We start from the raw sequence: 21,146 nt of genomic DNA, 5'->3' as shown, positions 1-21,146 counted from the left end.
AAATGAGGAGGAACATAATTCTTTTGAATATTAGGAATAATCAGATTAATTTCTAGAAGCCCAGAGTTTATCATTAAGTGTTTTTTCCCTTCAAACTATACACGCAGCCCAATCCTTTATAGGAATGCTTAATTTTTTTTTTTTTTTTTTTTCTGTTTTAGGTTTCTTCAGACATGGCTCAGGGACTCAGTTTTAAACTGAAATGATTCCTTTAATACAAGATGTGGTCCCTAACTCTGCAAATTCAAGCTTTTTTTTTTTTTTCTAAAATGAGAATCATTTCCTCAGAAATCAGGCCACCTAAATTTTTTTTTTTTCCTAGCTTTATTCACTTGATAAGTACATATCGAGTTTCAGCTCTGTTGAGGGTTCTGTGCCCATATCTTGAGACATAAAGGAAGAAATGAAACCGATCTTTAAAGAGGCAGATATCTTCTTGGTCTGAGAGTTCTCTGTGAAGAGAGTTTTATAAGAAGTGTAAACATATTACAAATGTACATGGATGTGGGAGCAACTGATTCTATCTGGGGCAGGGAGGAAGGGGCTGAGGAAGGGTTCACAGAAGAGGTGGCATTCAAGTTGGTTCTTAAGACATGATTCTTCTTTAAATTTTTGTTGAAATATATTTGATTCACAATCTTACATTAGTTTCAGGTGATTCAGATATATATATATACACACACACATACATATATACATATATACACATATATATGTATATATCTCAGATATATGTATATTCTTTTTCAGATTCTTTTCCATCATAGGTTATTGCAAGATATTAAGTATAGTTCCCTGTGCTATACAGTAGGTTGTTGTTGATTGTCTATATTTTACATATAGTAGTGTGTATAATTTTAATCCAAGCTTATGAGTTAAATGATTTAGATAGTCATGTGTAATGGGGAGGGCCTTTTTTTTTTCGGTTGAGCCACAGGTCATGTGGGATCCTGGTTCCCCAACCAGGGATTGAACCCGTGTCCCCTGCATTGGAAGCTCAGGTTAGCCACTGAACCTCCAGGAAGTCCTGGGGAAGGGCTTTCTAAGCAGTGGAGCAGCAGCCGCAGAGGCACGAAATCCTGAATTTTTCTAAGTAGATTTAGGGACTGGCCAGTCATCCAGCAAGACTGGAGCATCATGGTACGAGAGAAGCTTGTAAATTTGATGCCGTAACACAGGACTCTCTGAATGCCATATACTTTTCTTTCCCCCCTAGCTACTTCTGCTGATCGCTTTTATCGAATAGACAGATCTCAGGTAAGATTTCTTGAACCTATTTGTGAAAGTGAAAAATTCCCAAGTAACTAGACTAATCTTACACATTTTTCCCCCAACAAAAACACTGAAATGTGTACAGTTCTGGAATGATACTTATAGTCTCAGCCATGAGCTTGTTACTTGCCCTCACGTGTTTGTGATTTGTGAACTCAAGGTGCTATGGTTTGACCTTGAAAATGAGTCCAGAAGATAAGTAGGCTTGTAGATGTCACCAGCCTGCACTCCAAGTTTTCATTCACACTGCTCTTTTACTGCTTCCTTGCCAAATTTTATGCCTTTTTAACTTTATTTCTGATTGGCAAATTTGCAACCTCAAATGTATATCCAGGCTACTTAGCTTCTACTCACCACTTTGCAGAGTTTGGTGGTGAGAAAACAAAATGTTTATGCCCGATGATGGCAAGTGGTCCTACTGTCCACTTTCTCATGTAAAAGAAGGTACAGAATGGAATCCATTGATAAAGCCAGTTATTAGCCATGCCACTTAGCTTTGAGCAGATCCTGAGGGTATAAGTCCAGGTCTGTGTATGCACATGCTGGACCAGGTTGCATGTAGGGTGTTAATACTTGGATAGTATTTGGTAAAAAGAGGCAAGACCATCTCTGGTTATACCTGACAGGATCCTGGTTAAAGAGTCCCAAACCAAGGATTCTACTCTCCCCTTCCTCAGCCTCTTGCCACCATGTTCCTTCAGGGAGGAATCCTACTGATCTGCCCTCTGAAAATATAATATACTGTGGTTGTTTGCTATGTCATAAAATTTCAGTATTCCTCAGGACCACATAGCTTTGTTTATTCTTTAAATGATGGATTTGAGCATTCTATCAGTCATCTGACAGATTTCTTTTCCTTCCTCAGGAACATTTGCACTTTGTGATGGAGATTTCTCAAGATGAGATTTTTATTCTGGACCCAGATATGGTGTTGTCACAGCAGGCGGGGACACCCCCAGGAATGCCTGACCTGGTGGTGGAGCAAGCCTCAGGGTAAGTGGGCTTATTTCTTGTGGTGAGACTGGTTGCAGGATGACATCTGTCTGGTTTGGCCTTGTGTTTGGTATATTTGATGAAATCGAACTATTTTGATGTACAGGTTTTCTTGTGTTCTCTGAGGTTGCATTGTAAGTTGATCTATGAATGCCTGAGTAGACCCACTCTTTCCCATTCAGATCTGTATCATGTCTGAGCCGTCTTTACCCACCACACCAAAACTTCCTACCAAACTAGAAGGCACTAGTATTTGTGTCTGTGCATGTATGTCTGGAGACACTAGTGGTAAAGAACCCATCTGCCCATGCAGAAGATTTAGGAGATCTGAGTTCCATCCCTGGGTTGGGAAGACCCCCTGGAGGAGGGCATGGCAACCCACTTCAGTATTCTTGCCTGGGGAATCCTGTGCTCAGAGGAACCTGGTGGGCTACAGTCCATGGGGTTGCAAAGAGTGTGAAGTGACTTCCCACAGCACACAGCCCATGTACGTCTGGAATGCCTAGCTTATCACATTGAAAAATGACACAGGTGGTTTGACTTTTTTCCCCTCCTCCTCCTTCCTCTTCCTCCTCTCCTCCTCCTCTTCCTAATCCTTCTCCTTTTTTTCCTGTATCCAGGCATCCTGATACACACACACACACACACACACACATATATAATATAACAATAACAATAACTATGAAATATCAAGAACTTAGTAAGAGCCACATACTATGCTAAATGCCTATTTTATATCCCTACTATTATATGCTCTATGCTTATTTCCTCATCAGTAAAATGGAAATGATAATACCTACTCAGAAAATTCTTTTAAAATTAAATGAATTGAGGGATTTCCCTGGTGGCCCAGTGGTTAAGAATCTGCTTTGCAATGCAGAGGATATACGTTCAATCCCTGGTCAAGGAACGAAGAGCCACATGCCACAGAGCAACTAAGCCTGTGCACTGCAACCAAGACACAAAGAGTCAAATAGATAAGTTATTTTTAAAAATAAACAAATGGATTGATACATGTAAACTTAAGGCTGTCTGTGGCACTTGGTGGGAGAAGGCAATGGCACCCCACTCCAGTACTCTTGCCTGGCAAATCCCATAGACAGAGGAGCCTGGTAGGCTGCAGTTCATGGGGTTGCTAGGAGTTGGACACGACTGAGCGACTTCACTTTCACTTTTCGCTTCCATGCATTGGAGAAGGAAATGGCAACCCACTCCAGTGTTCTTGCCTGGAGAATCCCAGGGACAGGGGAGCCTGGTGGGCTGCCGTCTATGGGGTCGCACAGAGTCGGACACGGCTGAAGTGACTTAGCAGCAGCAGTGGCACTTGGTAGACACTCATTAAATATTATATTGTCGGAATCATCATCATTTCACAATGACCCTGCAAATTTGGTACTATTATTATCTTAAATCCATGTAAGCAAAATGAGGTTTAGAGAGTTTTTGTAACTTGCCTTCTATTGTGCAGAAAGTAAAGGGAAAAAAATTGAGATTTATTCCTAGGTTTTCTGAGGCTGGAGCCCATGCATGTTTTAACCACCGTATTGAACCACCAACATATTAATATTTCTAGATTATTTTAAAAATTCAAAAATATTTCTTTAGAGTTTTCTGTGTGGCAGGTACTAGTATAAGCACCTCTGAAACAACAGTGCACAGTGAAAACACACAAACCTTTGCCCTTGTGAAGTTTAATGGTTTCCTTTAGAGGTTTACTGGTACACAAAAGGTAAATAGTCAAAATAAGGATTTCCCCAGGAAGTGGACACACATGGACTCAAATGGCACATGCATGTGTGTACACATCCTTGTACAGTGTTAATAGGCATGTGCATTTGAGGTAAAACCCTCATGCCTGTTCACTCCTGTTCATTTAATTTGACCATGGCTGCTATTTCTGGGTATCTCCCACTCTACCAGGCCAGCTGATAGCAGGGGTACATACCCAGTCTCTGGGAAGCCAGGAAAAGATAGAAATGGTGGCTGGAACAGATAGATGGCTGTGTTTAGGAACCAGAGCTAGTAATACCAGAGCTGTTGTGTCATGAAGGGACAGCCAACTGGCGCAAAGGATGGCCTGATGTAACCTGGGAGTCCTGGAAGGTAGTGGGGAAGGCCATGGGTGATGTCACGCCTATCAGTTGTGGTTCTACTGGAGTCTAGGTGTTCTCCCCTCAACGTGGTCTGGTTTGTAGTGTTCAGTCTGATGAAGTCTGAGCCTATTCGGCCAACCTCTCCCTGGGCTTTGTCCTTCCAGTCATTCGCTATCAGCTCTGGTTCCAGAGATAAAGTAACCTGCAGATCCACAAGAACTTGAATCGGTTTCTTTCTCATTTCTCTTTTGTTGCCCCCTCTGGAAATAAACTAGGAAAAGGGATACGATGAAAGAGAATGGGCTTTATTTTTTAACCTACGTTTCTGTAAGACATCAGTTGCCATTACTTTTTTTCACATGGGTCATTTGTTATAAAGTCTTCATTGAATTTGTTACAATATGACTTCTGTTTTGGGGTTTTTTTTAATGTTTTGTTTTCCTTGACTGCAAGGCATGTGGGATCTTAGCTCCCCAACCAGGGACTGAACCTGCACCCTCTGCATTGGAAAGTGAAGTTTTAACCGCTGGACCACCAGGAAAGTCCCCTGCCATTACTTCTTATCTGTGTCATATTTAAAATTACTTGATCTCAAAATTCAGTTTCTCATCTATAAAGAGGGCAGTAGCGTCCAAAGAGAGCCTGACAGTTAAAAAATTAAACGAACAGAAAAATGTGCCAAGTGGCTTCAGTCATGTCTGATTCTTTGTGACCCCATGGACTGTAGCCCGCAAGGCTCCTCTGTCCTTGGGATTCTCCAGGCAAGAATACTAGAGTGGGTTGCCATTTCCTTCTCCAGGGGATGTTCCCAACCTAGGGATTGAATCTGTGTCACCTGCTTGCAGGTAGATTCTTTACCACTAAATGCCAGCTGGGAAGCCCAAGTAAACGTGAAATGCCTATAAATACCCCATAAAGATTAATTCCTCTCCTCTCGTTTGAAGACAGAACTCATCCTGAGAAAGGGCAGACTAAGTCCCATGGCTGACTTTTAGTGTCTGGTATCTTTCTTTCTCCCAGAATGACAGACTGGTGGAATCCTGCTCTCCGGAAACGCATGCTGAGTGACAGCGGGCTGGGGATGATAAGCCCGCATTATGAAGACTCAGATCTGAAAGATTTCAGCCACTCCCGAGTGCTACAGTAAGCACATTCTCTCTCTTGTCCTGTGTGTCATTGGGCTTGCTGGGAGGGGATTCCACGGGGACACTCACCGAAGGGCAGGATCCTCTTCTCAGTGGTGCTCTAGCTCTCTCCTGATTGTATCACCCTGTGGTTTGACATTTTCTTCACCATGCACCCTTCTACCCACATCAGGCTCCGATGGAGCCTCACTTTCCATCTCTCATGCTCCTGAGCCTCAGTGAGACCTTGCACATGGACCTGTCACTACTCTGAACCTCAGTAGCGCTCACTTCCCTGGAAGCTATTCCGGGGTTTACTAGATGCCCCTGTGTTTGCTGTATTGTGAGGACATGCCTGGGTGTAATGTGAATAGTCTAGAAATGATGTAGAGTGCTTTATTTGTGTGAACACTGTGATGGACTGCTAGGGGTCAGCTTCATGAATCTCCAGTTCCGAGCCTCTGGCTGTGCTGTGTGATATGACCAGGCGGTTTCGGTGGCTCGCCTGCAGTGCTCGTGTGCCGTGTTTTAGTCTCTCTGGGTGATTGGTGAAGCGTTTGTTTATAGGTCAGAAGAGTGGGTGTGTTTTCATCTGAGGGATGGGAGTTGGGCTTTGCAACAGTGTTGGTATGCTCATGCCCTGTGCGTCCTCCCTCCTGTCACCACTCTTTGCAGGACAGGTTCAGGGTGCACCTTGTGGTCACAAACAGAATCATTTGCACCATTTATTTATGCTAAGATCGTGGCAACTGGTCCCATCACTTCATGGCAAATAGATGGGGAAACAGTGACAGACTTTATTATTTTAGGCTCCCAAATCACTGCAGATGGTGACTGCAGCCACAAAATTAAAAGACGCTTGCTCCTTGGAAGAAAAGTTATGACCAACCTAAACAGCATATTAAAAAGCAGAGACATTACTTTGCCAGAAAAAGTCCATCTAGTCAAAGCTATGGTTTTTCCAGTAGTCACGTGTGGATGTGAGAGCTGGACTATAAGGAAAGCTGAGCACCAAAGAATTGATGCTTTTGAACTGTGGTGTTGGAAAAGACTTGGAAGGACTGACGCTGAAGCTGAAACTCCAATATTTTGGTCACCAGACATGAAGAACTGACATTCAAAAAGACTCTGATGCTGGGGAAGATTGAAGGCAGGAGGAGAAGGGAACGACAGAGGATGAGATGGCTGGATGGCATCACCGACTCAATGGACATGAGTTTCAGTAAACTCCGAAAGTTGGTGATGGACAGGGAGGCCTGGTGGAAAAGGCAATGGCACCCCACTCCAGTACTCTTGCCTGGAAAATCCCATGAACGGAGGAGCCTGGTGGGCTGCAGTCCATGGGGTTGCTAAGAGTTGGACATGACTGAGCGAATTCACTTTCACTTTTCACTTTCATGCATTGGAGAAGGAAATGGCACCCCACTCCAGTGTTCTTGCCTGGAGAATCCCAGGGATGGGGGAGCCTGGTGGGCTGCCATCTGTGGGGTCGCACAGAGTTGGACACAACTGACGCATCTTAGCAGCAGCAGCAGGGAGGCCTGGAGTGCTGCAGTCCATGGGGTCGCAAAGAGTTGGACACGACTGAGCAACTGAACTGAACTGATTTGACTCCAGGCCAGACACCCTATTGCAGGGAGGGGAACTCCTTTCAGTGACCAAGAGTTGGCTCTTGCCTAACACTTGGAAATAATTTGTCCAAAGACTCATACATGTTGACAAAGCAAGAAACTATTGGGAAGGGGCGTGCAGGCAGAGAGCAGCAGGCTAAGGGAACCCAGGAGGACTGCTCTGCCACGTGGCTCTGTCTCAGGTTTTGTGGTGAGGGGACTAGTTCTGGGGTTGCCTCTGGTCAGTCATTCTGACTCAGAGTCCTTCCTGGTGGCTTGCACATCATTCAGCCAAGATGGATTCCAGCGAGAAGGATTCTGGGAGGTTGGTAGGACATATGGTCTGGTGTCTTCTCTCTCCTTTTAACCTTTCAGTTGGTGGTGGCTTGTTAATTCCATGTTCCTTACCAGGACCTCCTGTTGTTAGATTACTCAGGCAAAGAGTGACTGTGGTACCCTGGCGAGGGTGGGTGGTTTTGGTCAGTGGTTTCCCCTAACAACACCATCTCAGATACTACACAAAAGTTCATTGTAATTCAGGAGATCAGGCTAATTTCCAGTCCTATTCAAGGTCCTAATCGAATGGGGACAGTGGCATTGTAACTATGCAGTCTTACCTTTTTTTATAAAATAATAAGGTTATTGAGATTCTCAGAAGCCTAGGGTTAACTGAAGAGGCAGGACAATGCATTGTTTATAAGACCGGAAGCAATTTCAGTGTGACAAAGGGGAGAAAAATGAGAAATCAGAAGCTAATTATTTTGGTGGTAAAGGTTCTACTCAGACACCCCAAGGGCAAAAGGTGACTTCATTTTAATTGCTTCTCTGTACTACCTCTTATTCCATTGTGTGAAGAATGGAAAGGAAAAAGTGAATTCCTATGAATTTTCCTTTTTAATTAAACCATGTTGTTAGTTTCTGATAGCATTTTGATTGCTTACAATTCAGGGTGTTTTTTCATTTCTTTTGTGTATGGAATTAAGGTTTGTGAACCAGACTGAGTCAGCCACCCACTGACAGCTAAAAAAGTGGCCATCTAGCTTCAAGCAGATTTATTTGAAAATTAGTTTTAATTAGTCATAGAATAGAAATTAAGTCTAGACAAACCAGATGTGTGTTTTGGTTATTCTTATATACAGGCTGTTTCCAAAAAGTGGAGCATGATCTCAATCTAGTTTCCTCTACCCTGTTTTTCTGTGTATAGCATGTTAGTGTGTAAATGTATATCAGGATATGTGAGATTATTTCTAAGACAGTAAATATTCTTTCAAAGAATCACAAGTAAATGTACCACATTATGTAAGAGCCAAGTCCTTAAAAGCAACTCTTTTTTATTTGGATTTACTATCCTTTTAGGGATTTCTTTTCATTATTTTATTGATCTTCAGTTGGCAGCTACTAGTTTTCCTGGATATTTATACAACTTAATTCTTAAATGGGCTTCCCAGGTGGCACTAGTGATAAAGAACCTGCCTGCCAATGCAGGAGACATGAGACGTGGTTCAATCCCTGGGTTGGGAAGATCGGCTGGAGATGGAAATGGCAGCCCACTCCAGTATTTTTTTTTTTCATTTATTTTTATTAGTTGGAGGCTAATTACTTTACAATATTGTAGTGATTTTTGTCATACCTTGACATGAATCAGCCATGGAGTTACATGTATTCCCCATCCGGATCCCCCCTCCTCCCTCCCTCTCTACCCGATCCCTCTGGGTCTTCCCAGTGCAGGCCCCAGCACTTGTCTCATGCATCCAACCTGGGCTGGTGATCTGTTTCACCATAGATAATATACATGTTTCGATGCTGTTCTCTCGAAACATCCCACCCTCGCCTTCTCCCACAGAGTTCAAAAGTCTGTTCTGTACTTCTGTGTCTCTTTTTCTGTTTTGCATATAGGGTTATCATTACCATCTTTCTAAATTCCATATATATGTGTTAGTATGCTGTAATGTTCTTTATCTTTCTGGCTTACTTCACTCTGTATAATGGGCTCCAGTTTCATCCATCTCATTAGAACTGATTCAAATGAATTCTTTTTAATGGCTGAGTAATATTCCATGGTGTATATGTACCACAGCTTCCTTATCCATTCTTCTGCTGATGGGCATCTAGGTTGGTTCCATGTCCTGGCTATTATAAACAGTGCTGCGAAGAACATTGGGGTGCACGTGCCTCTTTCAGATCTGGTTTCCTTGGTGTGTATGTGCAGAAGTGGGATTGCTGGGTCATATGGCAGTTCAATTTCCAGTTTTTTAAGAAATCTCCACACTGTTCTCCATAGTGGCTGTACTAGTTTGCATTCCCACCGACCCACTCCAGTCTTCTTGCCTCGAGAATCCCATGGACGAGGAGCCTGGAGGGCTACAGTCCACAGGGTCGCAAAGTTGAGCACAACTGAAGCAACTTAGCCCGCACGCTGAGGTCTTAAGTGCACTAGAGCAGCTGACTCTTCTACCTTTTTTTTTCCTTCTCTCAAGTGAATTAGAAAACAAAATAGCTTTGGAACCTGTAGCTTTGAGTCTTTCCAGATGAATCTCCAGATACTGTATAACAGAGACAAGTTGTCCTCACTGGGCTCTGTTTGAATCTCTGACTCACAGAATGTATGACAAAATAAAATGGTTATAAATGGTTGTTTTAAATCTTTTAAGTACTTTGAGAGAGAGAGAGAGTGAACTCACTCAGTCATGTCCGACTCTGTGACCCCATGGACTATAGCCTGCCAGGCTCTTCCATCCGTGGAATTTTCCAAGGAGGAGTACTGAACTGGGTTGACATTTCCTTCACCACGGGATCTTCCCACCCAGCAATCGAACCCGGGTCTCCCGCATTGCAGGCAGATGCTTTACCGTCTGAGCCACCAGGGAAGTACTTTACCTTACCCAAATTGTCTATTAATTCAGAAAACGTGTACGTATGTTCATTAATTTCTTAGGAAGAACGTCTCTTTATTTACTTCAGAGGTCATCTTTGATACAAATAGGTATAATTGTAGTTATCCCATAATAATACATATATTTATGTACATATGTATCATAAGGTCAGTAATAGCTAGTATTGATACTTCCTGTGTGCTTTGTTAAATTATCCCTAACTGTTTCAGCAACTTTTAAATTTCACATTGCATAACAGATGAGTAAACTGGAAGCTCAGAGAGTTTAAAATATTCAGCTTAAGTCACTCAAGATAACAAGTGTGGAGATTGCTGTTCGAATGAGGTCTTCTTGACTTCTGACTCCATGCTTTTCTCCTTACCACATTGTCTTCCAGAAGGGCCAGAGCAACGGCAGGGTGCCCAGAGCCCCAAGGCCCAAAAGGGATTTACTTTGGTATCTATCTTTTTGAGCATTTGTAAAGTGAAAAATTCTACAATCTCGGAAGGCTGTGTATGCTCATTAAATATGTACAGCTGCAAATTTATCCACAAGTACACATAGCTGAGAATTAATTTTAAAGAATTTTTTTTCCTTTAAAAAACAGACTGAAACAAAAATTAGAGATAAACTTTTATTTAAACATTATTGAATATATATTAAATATGCTCCAGTCTAAATAGATGCAAACATTATATGAAAAATACTAATGTGCCAACAATGCTGAAATATGTTATTGTTTTATGTTATTAAGTCTTTCTTTCCATAACATAGTACCATATCATAAAAATATATTTGTCTTATGGGATTTTTTTGGTTTTGTGTTATCTTTTTTATCATTACCAGTAATGAACAGTGCATACACTTTCAGAGCTTCCCGCTTCATACAACATTGAATTTTTAAAATTACTCGTATTGATGTTACTGAATGCAAGTTTGTGTGCCCAGTGCACAGTGAGGCCAAAAACACTGAAACATCAGTTTGGAGCAGAGACAAGTTTATTGCAGGGCCAAGCAAGGAGAATGGGTAGCTTGTGCCCTCCAAACTCCGGGAGAAGTTTCACCAGAGCATTTTCCAAAGGCAAGGTGGGCAGGGGATCGTCCACAAGGTATGTGATGAGCTCGTGTACAGTTCTCTGGTTTATGATGATCGATTCTTAGGCACCAAAAAGTCTAAAGATTACACCCTCATGATCATCAAGCAGTTAATTTCATCCATTTGGTGGTAGTTTTAGCATATGAAAATCTCTGGAAATATTTATAAGATACTGTTATCTAGTTACTTCAGAGGAGCTACAGCAGAGGATATGGAGGAAGAGGGACCATTCTAGGAAGGCCTCTTAGGGTTTTGCTTAGTATGTGATATATGTAGATTTTAAGTTATTTTATTTGGTATAGAATATTGGGTTATACAAATATGCCATGGTTTATTCCTCCATTTAAATGTTGATTTCAAATATTTTACTGTTTAAAAATACAGTGAACGTTCTGCAGTGTGTGTCTATTGCAGGGTAGACATGCAGATTCAGCTTTGCTCAATATTGCGCAATTTACTTTTCTCTTTGGGAACTTTTAAGAAGCAGTATGTGAAGGAACCTGAAGAATTATCATAACATTCAAGGCACAATTGGCATCTGTTGCTTTCAGTTTTAAAGTTCCAGTCAACTTGGAGATAGTAAAAGTTCAATTTTAACATCTTGTTCACCATGTTAAATAACCCACTCTGTAAAGAAATGAAAAGGGAAATTTTAAATTCTTGGAACCGAAAATACTGTTTGTCAGAATTTGCAATAAATGGTAGAAGTGGTATTCAAAGCATGATTTATGACTATAAATCATTTATCAAGAGAAAAATGATTGCATACAAATGAAGCATTCAATTTGATAAACTGGAGAAAGAGTCCCAGACAAAGAAACAAGGGGGAAGAGAAATAATAGAGAGAGAACTCAGTGACAAGGAGAACAAAACAGACAAATGATTAACCAATAATGAAAATTCTAAAAATTGGTTCTTTCAAAACAGACAAAATTCTAAGAAGATTAAAATATAAGAGGCAGACAAAAATGCAACTCCAGTGCTTCCCCAACTCATTCTTCCTCCTGCTCCGGTGACTCTTTCCCCTCTAAACTCTTATTGACCCAGCCTATCTCTTCTCCCCCCAGGGAGAGGAGCAAGGCTCCATCTCAGAGGTTTAACTTTCACTTCTAAGATGCATCAACCTCTATCCCACTTCAGGGAGTGCAAACAGAATGAACACACAGAATGAATTAGATTTCTGTTCTTACTGGAACTGACTACACTTATATTAAAATTCCATTTTAGATGCATTGCAATTTTTAAAGAAAGATTTATAGAGTCATCTGTTGTTATCTGCAGGGAATTGGTTTTAGGACCAAAATCAAATGGATCCTTGAGTCCCATAGTCAGCTCTCTGTATTTGCAGATCAGCATCTCAGATTCAACCAACTATGGATTGTGAACATAGTACATGGTCTGTGATTGGTTGGCTCAGGATTTGGAAATCATAGATAGATTGACAGACATATGTCTGTCTGTCTGTAATAGCTTTATCCCTCTCTTGTTTTCAGCTATTTCCTTTACCCATTTTTTTTTCTTTGAAACTTTAGGTAATAATATATGTAGATAACTCCGTGTGTGTGTGTGTGTGTGTGTGTGTGTGTGTGTGTATGTTTTGTCTGCTTACACGGGTCCTCTAGGGGAGACAACGATTCCAAAGAAGGCTATACAACACATATAGGATCTTGAAATCCTATGAACACAGTAAAAAACAATTTTTATGAACCAAGGTTTACAAATTGATGAGAAATAGTTGACTCACATTGTTACTGCTACGACCTTAATGAATTTGTCTTTAAAGATGTTTGAAAATATTTTTCTCTTTGAAAAATGTTTTCAGTGTCTAAGAAAGTGCTAGTAAAATAACATGTTTCTGGAAACACATTTGCTGTCATCATTAATTGTACCACAACAATTCATAACAAGATTATATTTTGACAGAAGATTCATAAGGAAGTAATTAACTAAAATTTTAGCAGATAGAATCTGTTTGATTCCTAAGGAAGACTTTTCCTGACTTTAGGATCTATGAGATTAAAGAAAAAATAGGCACTGAGTGGAAACTGTTATATGATCTTTCCAAGTTATCTTTGAGAAAGGACAGACTTACCGCTGAATTAAATAGGTTAAGGGAAAACAGGTAAAGGGACTGGAAGATATTACTTAGTTTATGAATTAAAGTAGTATTTTCTAGGTCTTTTATTTTTTGGTTTGTGCAAACCACCCCCCCAAATTGACTGAAGGAGATGCACTTTTTTTAGTGTCCCCAAGTCCTGAGCCTGGAAGAGCTAAGGTGAAGGTCACACAGGTAAAAATAAAAGACACTGGGAGACAGTGTAGGGAACCACCCAAAGGCAGCCAGCCAGTCTCGGCATCCACGTGCTCAGGTTTCTGCGACCTAGGCAGGACTGGTGCATTTTTATGATCAGCAGAGCCTTTCTGTCTCTATCAAGAGACAGTGTTATCAAAAGTTGAAAAATAAGGTATCTAGTCTGATTTATGATTTGGATTTTTGGAATTGGAATTTAAATGGATTCCATTGGATTGATTGGAATCTAAAAAATGGGTTGAGCCATTCAGTTAGTCATTTACTTTTTGAGAAAATATATATTCAGCAACTTCTAGGTAGGAGCTATATATGTGTGTGTGTGTACACACACACACACACAGACACACACACACAAACACACACACACATACACACACATACACACATACACACACATACACACACAGACACACAGACACACACACACAAAAACACACACACATACACACACATACACACACACAGACACACACACACACACATACACACACACAGACACACACACACATACACACACACACACATACACACACACACATACACACATATACACACATACACATACACACACATACACACACATATACACATAGACACACATACATACATACATACACACACATAGACACACACATACACACATATACACACATACACATACACACACATACACACACACACAAACACACATACACACACATTCACACATACACACATATACACACACATACCCACATACACACACACATACACACACACATACACACATACACATACACACACATACACACATACACACACATACACACACATACACACATATACACACACATACACACATACACAAATACACACACACATACATACACACACACATACACACACACACTTAGGCATTGATGATGTAAAGCTAAAGGATCAATTATTGTCTTTAAAGAACTTATATTCTAGGGTAAAAATATATTTATATATTTAGAGGAAATACTCAACAAACCAGTTATCATAGTTCCCTATGACAAGTGTTATAATGGATATATGCATAGAGTATTCTGGAGACAAGAGGAAGAAGAATTTGCTTCTCCCTCTAGATTTCACGTTTCTATTTTTATGTCAAAAAGATGAATATTTAAAGATTTAATGAAAATGTAAGCCTCTAAGGAAAAAAGAGACTTTTTAAAGGGCTCTATGCATATTTTCTTCATCTTTTGCCCGTGGTCAGGTAAGTATCTGCTTTTCATCATTATATCACCAGAAAATGAAAGTGTTAGTCTGTCAGTCCTGTCAGACTCTTTGTGACCCCGTGTACTGTAGCCCACCAGGCTCCGCTGTCCATGGGATTCTCCAGGCAAGAATACTGGAGTGGGTTGCCTTTTCCTTCTCCAGGGGATCTTCCTGACCCAGGGATTGAACCCAGGTTTCCTGCATTATAGGCAAATTCTTTACTATCTGAGCCACCAGAGAAGCCCTCATCACCAGAAATGCCTGTCAAATAATTGAATATTCCATGACAGTTTCACATCACTCTACCTGAAGTGTCCTTAAGGAAGTTTGTACAACTGGCAAATTATTTAGGGATATCCTAAACACTTAATAATACTTTAAAAATTTGGTCTTTTTAGTGTAGTGTAGAATTCTGAACCACCCTATCAAGAAGATAGACCCCAAACTTCACCTTTTCCCAAAACTCAGAAGTTCTGGTCTGAACATAGGAGTAATAGTTGCAGGCCTGTCTTGCCTTCAGCTATTTACTTTACCCAGTTTCTTCTTGGAACATTAGGTGATGGCCTGACTCTAACGAAAAGGATAATTGTGCTTGTTGTCAAAGCTCCAGGTTCTCAACAGGAAGACAGACTATTGGGCAGCGATTTTGGTTGTGGAAATATCCTTCAAGCATCAAAATCAGATAAGAGAGAGAAAATTAATCCTCTTAGTGGGAGGCAGGTTTTGCTGGAATCTATCTCAGAGATGAGATCAGTGCTGTCAGGATAGAGACCATCCCTTGTGTCTGCTTCACGAAGATAGTTGGGTCCCATCCCTACTTCCCTTTGATGGCTCTAAATCTTGCTCTCCCTGGCTAATCACTCAAGCTGGAAAAAGTGCTGTTTAGCTGACATGCATCTTCCTTTCTTCTTCTTTTTCTCCTAACTTACCTCCAGTCATTATCCTCTCTCGCCAAGCACATAATAATACTCTGTCCTTTTATGTGTGCAAAATAATTAGTAAGAAATTTTGCTCTGTTCTTTCTCTGATTGCTCCTCAACTGGATCCAGGAAATGAACATACTATAATAATAAAGATGCACTGAATCCCTGACTCAGAGAGCTGTTGCTGGTTTATAAGCTAGACAGTAAAAGGTGACTGGTGGACCCTGGCCATGGTAGGTGCTGTTAACAAACACAGCGAAAGGGTGGAGCCGGGAGAAAGAATTGTTCCTAGAAGCCTTGCCTGTCTCCATGCCATGCCCGTATGCGCTGTCACTCAGTCATGTCCGACTCTTTGTGCCACTGTGGACTGTAGCCCACCAGGCTCCTCTGCCCAAGGAACTCCAGGCAAGAGTACTGGAGCGTGGTGCCATTTCCTCTTCCAGGGGATCTTTCCCTGTCTGGGGATTGAACCCACTTCTCTCGTGTCTCCTGCATTAGCAAGTGGATTCCTTACCACTAGCGCCACCTGGGAAGCCCATGTCATATGTCTCATTTATGTTGGTAGTGAAGTTTAGTTCTTGAAGAGGCTGTGAATATTCTTTGGACAGAAGGGAGAAACCTGGCATGCGGGGAGCCATAAACTACCAACATGTTATGGGTGGAAGAGGATTCTCGGATTTCCAACTGAAAGAGACGAGGCAGAGCCAGAGCATCGGGAAACATGAGAGCAATTTGTGCGGGAAAGCACTTTCCCTGAGTTTGCTGAGAGGCAGAGATCAGTGGGAAGGGCATCTCAGGAAATTATTGAGTCTTCTTTAAAATCAAATCAGGGGATTTCTCTTTCCTTCCAACAACACAGAGTGCCATAGGGCATTAAAGAAAGCAAGTCAGAAGGTGACAAGAGCCTTTGGGGACAAAATCACTTAAGCACCGTTCTAAAACTAGGGAAACAACTCCATCTCCTTCTGCACTGGAGTGTTTTTATGGCAGTATAGGAATGGGAATTTGTTTGTTTTCAGTGGCTGTGCTAGCAGTGGAAGAATGTACCATGATTTATCTATATCTATTTCTCATTTTCTCCTAGAGTTCCTTTCCTATTTTGGATTGCTTATAATGTAAATGTTACCTAGAAACTGCCCTGTCTTTGGACAAAGAAGAGTGGGGAAGAGAGGGTTTTTTTTTTTTGTTTTTTTTTTTTGGATTTTGTTTCCCATGCCAGTGTCTGGAACGTGAATTTCCTCTTCTGAGACCTGAGTGAGATGGGAGGAGATGTTGACAGGAAAACTTCCAGAGTATATGACATTTTTCTTCAGGAGAGGCCCCAAAGCCACTCCCAACTCTACTATTTTTTTCTTCCATTTTCTCATGCTGGATTCAGAAGTCCTTATGGCATTTCATAAAAATAATTAGCTGTGGCTCAGCCTTGCTCAATCATCTTGGCCCCACAAGATAAATATTATCTATCCTGAATGTTGTGGTATGTGAGATAGTCTTTCGTATAAGTTTCTTATTTTAATGGGCTTCCCAGGTGGCTCAGTGGGTTTGATCCCTGAGTCAGGAAGATTTCCTGGAATTGGGCATGGCAACCCACTCCAGTATTCTTGCCTGGGAAATCCCATGGAGAGAGGAGCTTGGTGGACTACAGTCTCTAGGGTCTCAAAGAGTCAGACACGACTGCAGCAATTGAGCACATTGGCTTGTGTTAATACTGAATATAGTACTCAGGTGATTTTGCCCTCACAATTGAGAGCTTCATGTTTCAATTTATGCTTAAAAAGAAACAAGTCCACATTCAGAAAACTCCAGATGGATTGTATCTCAACAGGAGTTGTTGGCCAGGGTTCCCAGAGTCATTAGGCTAAAGCTGGCAACTCTTTCTAAAAGGCAACTCTTGCTAATGCTCTAGACAGCTCTCTGCAGGTATACTTCCCTTGATCCGATTTTAGAATAGCATGCCTTTTCTATTCCTTTAATCTCTTTTTAGAAACTAGACAGGAAACTATATTGCAGAGACTGACTTGTAATATGAACCATCACATCTTTTTTTCTGTGTGATTGTACAATGTCTGATGCAGAGGGTTTTTTTGTTATTTTTTACATTATCTTCAAAATGTTAAAGTATTTCCCTGGAGTGTTAAGATTTTACATAAAAAAAAAGTGTGATGGTCCAGTTTTCATGTTGAAGGAACTTGGACAGTATTGGATTCTTCACATCATTTTTTAAAATCTGTCTTTTCTTGTATCCACTTCCCCCTTTCGCCCATTTGTCCTTGCATTTCCAACACCTTCCCTTCCCTTTGTTGCAGTTCTTAGTCATAAACAGTAGGTGGCAGTACAGTGTCAAGCTCGGAGAGCATTTAAGGGCTTCCTCACTCTGCAGACTGATTAAGGAGGTTGCATAGGAGAAACTGAATTATACAAGCAAGTGGTAAAACAGGGGTGTTTTCAAGACACCAAATAAAACTAAACACAGGAACTTATTTAAAAATGCAGAGGATATTTCAAGTACAGCTCACGTGGGGACCATCGGGTATATATTTGAATAGGAGGAAACTACGAGCCTGAACAGAATTAGAAGAAATTTACATCAAAGGAGAAGGACTCACCAAACAGCCTTATTATTTGAGTCCTGGGACTTATTTCCCTACCTCCACACAAATGCCCATCTCTCTCCTTCCTCTTTCCGCACCCTCCCCTCTGCTGGTGGTGAATGTTACCTTTGAGGCCGTTTGGCAGTCCCTGAATGGGTTTGTGGCCACTTGAATAGAGAATGTGTTCGTCTTTCTCCCATTTCAATGCCACTCTGTGTGGCTGTTGTAACTTTCATCTCTCTCTCTCTCATTCGTGCCTGCTCCCTTACTGTATGTGCTTTGTTCATTGTCTTAATAGCAATTTTCATAATTAGCAGGGAGGAAAAGAAAACAAAGAAAGGCTTGTACAGTTGAAGGAGATTCTCAGTGCTAAGGGATTTCTGGTTCTATATACCTTGTTGGAGATGCTTGGGGGCTGGAGTGATGGTGGTGAAGATGTCACCTAGATCCATGATCTCACTGTTGCTCCCTCAAGCCCTCAAGATGATGTCATGGGCTGGGCATAGCAGTCCTTAGGCAATGCACATCCTCAAGGGAAGCTCAAGGGAAATGATTACCTACAGTCATGCTTTGAGACCATATTAAATCATCCCTTGGCTGGCTTGATTTAAATTGAGTGTTCTTTGTTCATCCACAGTTGCAGGAAATAAATTCAATTTCTGTAGCCTCATGACTTTAACATTAAACAGGACAAAAATAAAGATGGTGTTTCTGCAGCAGTGGTGTGTAGACCCTTGAAAGGTGCCTGGAAGGGATGTCCAGCTGGGAAATCAGTTTCCACTCGGGCCATTTCTCAAGAGTTTGTTAACAGACAGCTAGCAATAATGGTCCAGGCAGGAGACAAGAGTCCAGCCTGGGGAACTTTGCCCAGGCCTGAATGTTGTCTTTTTTTTTAAATTGGAATACTTTACAATGCTTTACAATGTTGTGTTAGTTTCTGCTGTATAGCAAGGTAAATCAGCCACAGTGTACATATATCTCCTCTTCCTTGGATTTCCTTCCCATTTAGGTCACCACAGAACCCTGAGTAGGGTTTCCTGTGCTATACAGTCAGTTCTCATGATCTATTTTATACACACTAGTGTACATATGTCAGTCCTAATCTATCCCACTCCCTTCTTCCCTCCTTGATGTCCGTATGTTTATTCTCTATGTCCATGTCTCTAGATATGCTTTGCAAATAAGTTCATCTGTACCATTTTTCTAGATTCCACTTATATAGGTTCAGTTAAGTTCAGTTGCTCAGTTGTGTCTCACTCTTTGTGACCCCATGGACTGCAGCACACCAGGCTTCCCTGTCCATCACCAACTCCTGGAGCTTGCTCACACTTATGCCTATCGAGTCGGTGATGCCATCCAACCATCTCGTCCTCTGACATCCCCTTCTCCTCCTGCCTTCAATATTTCCCAGCAAAAGGGTCTTTTCAAATGAGTCAGTTCTTCACATCAGGTGGGCAGAGGATTGGAGTTTCAGCTTCAGCGTCAGTCCTTCCAGTGAATATTCAGGACTGATTTCCTTGAGGATTCATTGGTTTGATCTCCTTGCAGTCCAAGGGACTCTCAAGAGTCTTCTCCAACACCACAGTTCAAAAACATCAGTTCTTCGGCACTCAGTTTTCTTTATAGTCCAACTCTCACATCCACACATGACCACTGGAAAAAACCATAGCTTTGACTAGATGGACCTTTGTCTGCAAAATAATGTCTCTGCTTTTTAATATGCTATCTAGGTTGGTCATAGCTTTTCTTCCAGGGAGCAAGCGTCTTTTAATTTCATGGCTGCAGTCACCATCTGCAGTGATTTTGGAGCCCAAGAAAATAAAGTCTGTCACTATTTCCACTATTTCCCCATCTATTTTTCATGAAGTGATGGGACCAGATGCCATGATCTTAGTTTTTTAATGTTGAGTTTTAAGCCAACTTTTTCACTCTCCTCTTTCACTTTCATCAAGAGACTCTTTAGTTCTTCTTCGCTTTCTGCCATAAGGGTGGTGTCATCTGCATATCTGAGGTTATTGATATTTCCCCTGCAATCTTGATTCCAGCTTGTGCTTCCTCCAGCCCAGCATTTCTCATGATGTACTCTGCATATAAGTTAAATAAGCAGGGTGACAATATACAGCCTTGACATACTCCTTTCCCAATTTGGAACCAGTTCATTGTTCCATGTCCGGTTCTAACTGTTGCTTCCTGACCTGCATACAGGTTTCTCAGGAGGCAGGTAAAGTGAACTGGTATTCCCATCTCTTGAAGAATTTTCCACCTACACAGTCAAAAAGGCTTTGGCATAATCAATAAAGCAGAAATAGATGTTGTTCTGGAATTCTCTTGTTTTTTCAATGATCCAGCAGATGTTGGCAATTTATTTTCCTCTTTCTGACTTGTTTCTCTCTGTATGAGAGTCTCTGGGTCCATCCACATCTCTGCAAATCAGGCCTGAATGTTCTTGATGTTCTTCAATAGGAATAAGTGCACCAGCACATGATGGGAGGCTACATGCACAGATGCTGGGTTTCACCAAAGTGTGAGAAAAGTGGGGAAGTCCAGGGAACTTTCAGGGCCATGGTCAGGAGAGGGCAGGAGGAATGAATGTAGAATGACAAAGGACAGAGGGAAGGAATAGAGTTGACAGAAAACTAGAAGAAACCAGATGCTTCTCTTTCTCTTCCTAGGAGATAGGATGGATGATCCACCCTCCGCTTATAGAAAGTAGTGTTTTTGCTGTGGGCCTCATCCCAAAAGCTGCAGTGTTAAGAGAAAAGTTAGACATGAAAAGTAAAATTGGTGAAACACACATCGAGAGTTGCTCTCAATGCGCAGACATGGTCTTCCTTGTTCATGAGACTTCACACCTGAGGGTAGTTTATTTGTAGTGCACCAGGAGGATTCTAGAGGTAGCGGGGCTTCTGGGCCAGCCTACTGTGTTTCTTCCTGTGTTTTCTATTCTAATTTCATAAAGACAACCAGGAAATGAAGGGGCCTCGGGTCATCCAGCCAGGCCTGTGAGTAGATAGGAAATATCTCAGAGCTCCCCTCCCC

At 41.4% G+C, this 21,146-nt stretch overlaps 1 protein-coding gene across 2 annotated transcripts in view; it reads left to right on the top strand.

Annotated features, from left to right (window-relative positions):
* DGKI (diacylglycerol kinase iota) overlaps positions 1-21,146 on the top strand; it is a 491,181-nt gene that overhangs the window by 398,076 nt on the left and 71,959 nt on the right. For both annotated transcript variants that reach the window (XM_065938788.1, XM_065938787.1), the window contains 3 exons: positions 1,217-1,257; positions 2,138-2,265; positions 5,379-5,501. In XM_065938788.1, the coding sequence (XP_065794860.1) occupies positions 1,217-1,257; positions 2,138-2,265; positions 5,379-5,501 (292 nt within the window). The remainder of the gene's footprint in view (positions 1-1,216; positions 1,258-2,137; positions 2,266-5,378; positions 5,502-21,146) is intronic.

The sequence above is a fragment of the Muntiacus reevesi genome, chromosome 6 (assembly GCF_963930625.1).
Source record: "Muntiacus reevesi chromosome 6, mMunRee1.1, whole genome shotgun sequence".
In the NCBI taxonomy this organism is placed as follows: Eukaryota; Metazoa; Chordata; class Mammalia; order Artiodactyla; family Cervidae; genus Muntiacus; species Muntiacus reevesi.
This window is presented reverse-complemented; position numbering and strand designations above follow the sequence as displayed.